The sequence below is a fragment of the Littorina saxatilis genome, linkage group LG7, assembly GCF_037325665.1.
Source record: "Littorina saxatilis isolate snail1 linkage group LG7, US_GU_Lsax_2.0, whole genome shotgun sequence".
NCBI classification, from domain to species: Eukaryota; Metazoa; Mollusca; class Gastropoda; order Littorinimorpha; family Littorinidae; genus Littorina; species Littorina saxatilis.
Window position 1 is genome coordinate 37274063 of NC_090251.1, and position 8667 is coordinate 37282729.

The following is an 8667-nucleotide window of genomic DNA, read 5'->3' on the forward strand; positions in this document are numbered from 1 at the left end:
AACCCACAAAATAGCACGAGATCTTGACAGAGTCGTCTGCTATAGCCAAGATGTCTGCGCCCATGGGAGAGTGCGCTCCTTGATCAAAGGTCACATTGTTCTGTCGTCGAAGAGTGCCAGTTGCGTTGAACCACATCGTATGATGCATAGTTCTCAGCTGAAATATCGTACATTGATTGAATTGTGTTTTTTTCCGGCTGACGCTTGCTACGAAGAGCAGATGTGACGTTATATTATATAAGAACTTTGTTGCACAGGTTTGTTGACTTGAGAGCTTATAATTAAAAACGAAAGAAACACTTGGTACTAAAGTGAGACGGTGCTCCATTACAAATTACTTTGTGTGTTTTTTGTCGGCTGACATTCTTTCGTATTTTTTCCATAATATGACCACTGTCGTACCTGTTGCGTCGAAATGTTTTCATCTTTCTTTGAGAAATCCAAGACTCTTTCCACAAAGAAGTGGTAGACCTTTGTTGAAGGAAAAATTGCAACATCATGCTCTTGGTGTTGCAAACCTATCACATACTTTACACAGAGTGAGGACAACTCAGGAAAGCATAAAAAATCCCGGACAGACAGTTGACTTGGAACTGTCCGTTATCGATACTCATCCAAATGACAAGGATCGACCCACAGTGGTAGGCATTCACGGAAACCCTGGCTCTTCGGTTGATTTTGAACCCCTCATTCAACAGTTATCCGAGAAAAATATTCGTTTTGTCTCTCCGACATTTCCTGGTAAGCTTACAGTATAAATTCTTTCTCTCTGTCTCTTTTTGTCTTTGTGTCTCTCTTGTATTTAAATTTTAATAGAAAAATATAATAGCAGCACCATATATTATATAAGTAAGGGATGAATTATCATAGTGGGTAATGGCATTTTCTCAATTTCTCCTCTCTAAAACAAACAATATACATAAAATAGTGGGTTTTTTTAAATGTTGGGATGAGCTTCTCCCAATTTCCCCTTTGCATGTTCCTTTTATTCGCCTCCCATCCTTGTTGTTGTCGGAGAAGACAAGCTCAGGGCCTGATTTTGTGGTTATCAGAGTGACATTCATTCTTCTGACAGCGACAACTAATAATTGTCTTCTTTTTTCTGTTTGTGTGTGTGTGTGTGTGTGGGGGGGGGGTTGTGAATCATGCACATGGCCGTCTCTCTTTGAGGGCTTCATTTTGTTTCAATAATTTTATGTTTGTTTTTAATGTCAGGATTTGAATCCAGTGAAGTGGAGCCATGGAAGTTATATCATCTAGATTATACAACAAGTGCACGGATGTCCCTGTTGGAGCAAGTTCTGCAACAAAGACAAGTCAACAGGTGAAAATGGAAATTAATAAGGGCATTTACTTGATACTTTTTTCATGGACTTTGGAGAAGCATGAGATGATAGTTCTTGAACAGTGGTTCCTGCGATGATAGGACACCCTTTGGACCAGCCGAAAGTGTCCATACATTGCAGGTGGCCTGTCATGACAGGTATGTTTTAGTCAAGATAATGAGGATAAATATAAGGTGTCAGTACCCTCATAGAAAGTTTGGATGCTTTCTCCCTGTGGAAAGCGAGCTGCCATACGGTTGGGCACTACCCATTATTTTTTCTGTTTACTGCATGCGTGTGTTCATTTTTGAAAGCAATGAGACTTTCGCTGTGAACTTGTGATTTTTTTTATATATGCGCATGGGTGCACACATGGGTCGTGGGACACCGAAGAGAGTCTGCACAAAGTTGACTCAGGGAAATAACTCCCTCGCCGAATCCGGGATTCGAACCTACACCGAAAGGGACAACTGCATGGTTTTGAAGCCACCGCTGCTACCTACTTATAGCTATCTCGATCCCTGGACAAAGGAACTACAGAAGGTGCATGCCCTTTATTGGGAGGTTCCCTCTAATCACAGGGTTTTCACATTGCAGGTATCGCGCTGTAGTGCAAATCAGTCTTGCACATTTGAATGAAAATAACATGAGTGTTATAACTTATATATAACTGACCCTGTATGTGCTAATTTCTCAGCAGTTTGGAGTGCTTGTAAAAATGGTTTGTATTTTTACTGACATGTTTCAGAGTCAGTGTGTTGATGTGCCACAGTGCAGGCAGCTGGGTTGGTTACAAGATGGCAGCTGAATCTGAGCTGGTCAATTCACTGTGTCTACTCAACCCAACATGTGCTCGACCTCACAAGTACGACCAAGCTGAGCTGAATACTCATTTCAGCTCCTAATTTTTTTCTGATGGGTGGGGGGAGGGGGGGTTATATGTTTGATGTTTGTGTTTGATGTGGATATTATATGACCTGGTATTTCTTGGTGCAGTTTTATATGTGTGTCTGAACGATTTCAACACAACTGGAAATCTTTAACTGGATATAACTATTACAAAGAAAAAGTTTGAGACCATGATTGTCTACAGGTATAAATGCATGTGCACACGCAACCACACAGACAGGCACACACACACACATACACACACACACACACACACACACTCACACACACAACACACGTCTCATTTTGCTTTTATAGAAAATCAACTTTCAGTGTGCATTTTGTTTCTACAGGGAATAGAAAAGAACGTAAATACATGAATTGCAATTTAATATTTCGGGCGCTCATAACATGTCAGATTAATTATGACTGTTGTTGCAGATCCGTACGACCACAGTTTGTGATACATTTTGTTGCATGGCTAATGCGTCAACAAAGCCTTCATTTTGCACTCATGCCCTTATTGGAGAAAGCGTATGCTCAGATTGGTCAGTATTTTTTTTTAATGTAATCAAATATAACCGTTTGCTAGCTGTGCTCTTGCCTCGCTTATCTTTGCTGATTTGATGCTGTGATTAATTAAGAGTTCTGTCTTGGGTAGTTGGATAATACAAAAGATCTTATTTTTAATACATATAACTATGTGGATGATGACAGAAGGGAGGCAACTCTTCTTTAGTTCATTCAATCTTAAAGTATATCTGTACCCTCCCTTGGACTGAAATCCCAATGGAGAGGAGAGACATTTTTAAGTTTTGATGGGGGTAGAGTTGAGGGAACAGGGTGTTTTCTTGAGCTTCTTACATAATGCTTTGCGAGTCTAAGGGGTGGGGAGGGGGTCGGGACAACAGAGTGGATGCCGATGAGGAATCCAGAGATAATAAAAGCTATATATTATTTTGATTCATGACAGATATGGTGATTTTGGACTAGCTGCAATGAACACTTTTTCATAAAGCTTTTTTTTTTAGTTATCAAAACCTATAGATAGTCAATGAGTTAAACAGCGAATGTTTTCCCTTTTTCTTTGAACTTATTTCTCTCTTTTTTTCTTTTCTTTCTTTTTTGTTCCTTCTGTGAAAAGGGTAAGATGAATGACTAAAGTGAGTGAATTCAAAGATTACACATACCACTCTTTGACAGTCACAAAGTTTTTTTTAATTGTTAATACAAATATTGATTTCATTTTTTGGGCAGGCTTCAGTGGTGTAAAAGCAGGCGATCATCTCATGGTGGCACAACAGATTATATCCAACCAGAATTTTGAAGATGTAAGTCAGCTTTTCAATCAATCAATCAATATGAGGCTTATATCGCGCGTATTCCGTGGGTACAGTTCGAAGCGCAGTGATTTTTTTTAAAAAAAATTTTTTAATGCAATGTATATCGCGCACATATTCAAGGCGCAGGGATTTATTTATGCCGTGTGAGATGGATTTTTTTTACACAATACATCACGCATTCACATCGGCCAGCAGATCGCAGCCATTTCGGCGCATATCCTACTTTTCACGGCCTATTATTCCAAGTCACACGGGTATTTTGGTGGACATTTTTATCTATGCCTATACAATTTTGCCAGGAAAGACCCTTTTGTCAATCGTGGGATCTTTAACGTGCACACCCCCAATGTAGTGTACACAAAGGGACCTCGGTTTTTTGTCTCATCCGAAAGACTAGCACTTGAACCCACCACCTAAGGTTAGGAAAGGGGGGAGAAAATTGCTAACGCCCTGACCCAGGGTCGAACTCGCAACCTCTCGCTTCCGAGCACAAGTGCGTTACCACTCGGCCACCCAGGTTGTCACAACCTAACGTGTAGGTGAAAGGGCTAGCTATGCTGGAATGAATCCTTAAAGGCGGTCCTTCATTGAGCTCCAAGTCAACCTCACAAAGACTTCGCAAAGTCTTTTTTACCAAAAACCAGTGCTAAAACTTTGTGTGGCCAGCTTCTCCAAGTATACTTCGCTAAGTTAACTTCACCCAGTTAAGGACAGGCTTTATGGATCTTCATTTTTTATCTCTCGTATTTTCTTTCTTTTCTTTCAACAGAATTCTACACACTAAAAATTTCTCTTTGAGACCCCCCTATTTAACACTATTGTGACCAGCATTGCCACGGCGTTAACGTCCTGCCTGCCCAAGCTTGCCACCAAGAAACGTCCCAAAAAACAGTAACTGTAAAGAAATCTGTCTAGCAAGCTTGAATTAAGTCCAATCACCACCAAATTTTGTGTACTAATTAAAAAATGGATGCCCAGTTCAGTCGTGCTATTTATAAGTTTGTCACGCGATTTGTTTTAGCAAAGGGGGGGTGAAAGGGGGATAATTTGTGTTTTTTAACGGTTTTTTGTGTGTGTTTTCTTTTCTACTGCTTTTTTAAAAGTTATTTTTTAACAGAAAGTATTATAAATAATTTTATAACCAAACAAGGTGTAAAACCTATGAATTAGCTGAAATATTGTTAAAATTCTACACAGAAATAAGGAGACAGTACAAAGAAAAAAACAAGCAAATCCCGCATTCACTCACAGCATCCTGACTCAAATGAAACAAAACTGTGACACTCACCAAATGATGTCTAGGTAATCCATATTGAATATAAGTCACATTTTCACAACAAAGTCCCAACTGTACACCTATGAACATTTCCAAAAGGATTAGGAGGCTCCAGCCATCCATTGTTATCAGTGCTGCCACGCCCCCCTTGCAACTACACGGTTCCAAGATCCATGCAGTACCACCCTACCACGTGTAGTTTGCCGACTCATACTAGCAACAACAGGACTGTTTCTTCCTCAATATCACTGCTATTATCGCTTTCTTGAGGCGAAAACAACACGTCGGAATCATGATCTACAGGATCCTCAAGATCCAACATCCGGAGAATCTCCTCCCGTGACAAGGCTCGCCTTCGATTCATTTTTTTTGTTCGAAAAAACCACTCAAATCTTCTCTAATTTGCACATGGCGGAAGAGCAAGTCACGTGTATCAAGGGAAACAACTCAATTTATTGCAAGCTTCAAAAACCGGGAAGCAATCACGAGTCGTGTACCTTGTATGTCTGTTACTCAAATAGTCACTTCCCGTCCGTGGGCGTGTCAGCGCTGTTACTAATTTAGTCACCTCCCGTCGCGAAAGTGTTAAGACTTTCCCACATTCTGATGCTACCGAAGGTGCCCCTGGAGCAATTTTTTGATTAGTGCTTTTGTGAACAAGAAACAATTAACAAGTGGCTCTATCCCTTCTCCCCCCCTTTCCCCGTCACGATATAACCTTCGTGGTTGAAAACGACGTTAAACACCAAATAAAGAAAGAAAGAATGCTACCGAAGGTCAGTGCAGTCCCAGAATGGTGATGTGGGATGGGGTGGTTTCCCTGGAATAAAGCAGCTGCTAGCTAGGGTTCTTCATTCAACTAAGACAGGAAAAATGTTTGCTTTGATCTTCTTTCAGGTCATTACAGATGTTTCTTTCAGACTATAGTGTTGTTGTTACTGTAGTAGTGGTGCTGCTGTCCTGCTGCCTTTGTCATCTATCATCTGTCATCTATCATCTGTTATCTATCATCTATTATCTGCATCACACCTCACAAAACACAAATGGGAGATACATGAAAGACATGCAGCTGCATTCTTCAAGATAAAATACATACATGTATTTACTTTCTGAGATTGTGTTCACTGCACCAGATATCTCCAAGGAGATATTTTCTTATGTCTTATGCATGTCTTTTTATTCATTATTTTTTTTAGACTGCACAACATGCAAAACAGATCCTTGAAAAGCAGTTACCATTGCTGTTTGCCTACGCACTGAATGACAAGATCATCGAGGCCCCTGTATCAGAGGACATGCTGTTTGACCATCTGTGTGTGCCCAAAGACTCTGTCATGGCTGTGGACACGGAGGGAAACCAGACACCACTCTCCACTGTACCATCAGGTCAAGGTAAATGTACTGGATATTTGAGAAAGATAGACAAGACAAGCTGTAAATTAAGCCACACGCATACATACACACACACGCACACACACACACACACACACACACACACACACACACACACACACACACGTGCAAATACACACGCACACACACAACGCATGCACATATGTTCACACACACACTCGTGCAAACACACACACACACACGCAAATGCGCGCACATAATTATGCTCACACAGATGCTATGCTGTTGCTTTACAAGGTACATGTTGAAAGTCTCCTTAGTGGGGTGATGCTCATCAGTTGCTTGTCAGACACAAGACTTAATAAATTAGTACGTTCCATTGAAAAGTGCTTGTTTATATCAGACTTTTTATTTCAAAGTACAGCATGGTGAAAATGAGCACAAGAATTAAAGATGCAAGACAGGATAATGTATCTGCAGTAATTCATGGATGGGACTCCTTAATTTGTCATGTTCAAACTTATTTTTTCAGATGATGAGAACAGAAGATTTGCCCAAGGCTTGCAGTTTGCACGAGGCGGCCATATTGTGCACAAACCACACTCTCACATCATTCTTGACCGTGTTCTGAAACTTCTAGCGCATGTTGAGGGAACACATGTTTGATGACATAATGACAAGTTGACAAATTTAATTTGGTACACAGACTTTAGATGCTTGATTTTATACAGTAAAACCTGTCTCTAAAGGACACCCTTGGGGTATGGTAATGGTGTCCCTATTAGACAGGTGTCCTTTCTTCACAGGTGGAGGGGCCGGGGCAATATTTTACAAAGAGCACGTAAAATGTACCAGACACTTTTTTGTCAATCCTGGAGTATGTATTTATTTTTCAACACAAAACACAAGATAAAACCTTAAATAAAATTACTTAAATAAAATAAACTTAAATAAAATTACCAGATCATTGTACAAGGCACAGATTGAGGGCGGTGACAGGAAGAGAGAGAGAGAGAGAGAGAGAATTGAGCTATTGAATACATTTGGGCCAACAGCCCCTTTCAATGTGAACATGAGACTCACTGAAAATGTGAGTAAACAAATGATACATGTAGCAAACAACAACAACAACATCCCCCCCCCCCCACCCTCCACCTACCCCGTTCACTACACACACTGTGCATTCAAACTTACGCAAGTCGGACGTCACAAAGCTAAAAAAAATACCTGACTCTTCATCGGTTGTTCAATGGGAAATTAATTTTTTCAAGGCAGCGACACGCTGCTCTAAAGTCAACGCTTTTCTTTTTCCTGCTGGAGATTCCATTTTCAAACACAGTACTGTTGCTTTTGGTTGTGACTGTATCCACAATGCGGAAAAGCGAAAGTGAGCGAAGCGAAAGTGAACGAAGCGAAAGTGAGTCTCCATCTAAACAAGCCACTGATTGGTCAGAGAAGGGACAGGACAACCAATCAACAACCATTTGTTGAGTAACAGTCGAGTTTTCGAAGTTGCGTTTTCATGTACGTAGTGTCCGTTTGTGACAGTGTTTACACTTCCTACGGTCCGAAAAATCGTGTCCGCGTCCGTAAGTGGCAGGTGTCCGTCCGTTAATGGTTAGTTATTGTTGAAATCGTGTTCGTTCCATGATAATCTGTCCGTATGTAGCAGGTGGCCGTTAAAACATTAAGGGTCCGCTAGACTCAGGTTTTACTGTATTGTACAAGAATGCGTCCATGTAGCATTCACTAAATATGATCTTGTTTAGATCTGTATCCACCATTAAACATTTTATTTTGTTGGGAATGCTTTACAATAGTTTTCGTGTATTGGTATTTTCAATAGTATCTTTACTTGCTGGAATAAGGTGAGAACTAGCACAAAATAAAGCATGTGCCTGATTCATCATAAAATTCATGTATTTGTCCAGTCCATTCCACTGTTTACTGGTATGTCAGAGTTTTAATGATTCGCTTGACCAAGTGCCAAATTACATTACTCTGGTCGATATACCCTTATTAATATTTGCCACATTTTTGGTCTTGTTGTGTATGTGTTTGTTCCTTGTTTTGCGTTTTGCAGGTATCAAAATCATCTGTGATAAACATTTAGTTACTTTCACGTCAGCTCAGTGATTTTGTTGTTGTTGCAGATGTCAAATCTCAGACTGTTTCCGGTGTCTTTGTGTTTTTATTGCATGTGTATGCATTTGTCAACTAATGCAGCTCAGGATTTTAGCTTGGTCAGACTGTCAACTTTGACATTTTTTGTTATTGTTTTTTCTCTCTTTTAAGTGAAGGAATGAGTGAATGAAGAATGGACTTACTGAATAAAATGATTTTTATTGCAGAAAAGCATTGAAGTATACTTTGTTATTAAAGGGTGAGAATGCACTTGTTGATCTGATCCAGCTCTCATCATACACATGTACACACACACACACACACACACACACTTGCACACACACACATGCATTTTCAC

General features: G+C 40.1%; 1 protein-coding gene across 2 annotated transcripts; it reads left to right on the top strand.

The window, feature by feature from the left end:
* The first annotated feature begins 28 nt into the window (after positions 1–28).
* Positions 29–8543, top strand: LOC138971349 (uncharacterized protein F35H12.5-like). 2 transcript variants are annotated; one of them, XM_070344070.1, is made up of 7 exons: positions 29–741; positions 1216–1324; positions 2074–2190; positions 2655–2761; positions 3471–3544; positions 6029–6224; positions 6718–8543. In XM_070344070.1, exons 1-7 carry the CDS (start codon positions 387–389, stop codon positions 6849–6851), a joined length of 1092 nt encoding a protein of 363 aa, XP_070200171.1. In that variant the 5' UTR covers positions 29–386; the 3' UTR covers positions 6852–8543. The 2 variants fall into 2 exon arrangements, with proteins under 2 accessions (XP_070200171.1, XP_070200172.1); XM_070344071.1 differs by lacking the exons at positions 29–741; positions 1216–1324 and adding an exon at positions 1369–1483.
* Positions 8544–8667: the final 124 nt, after the last annotated feature.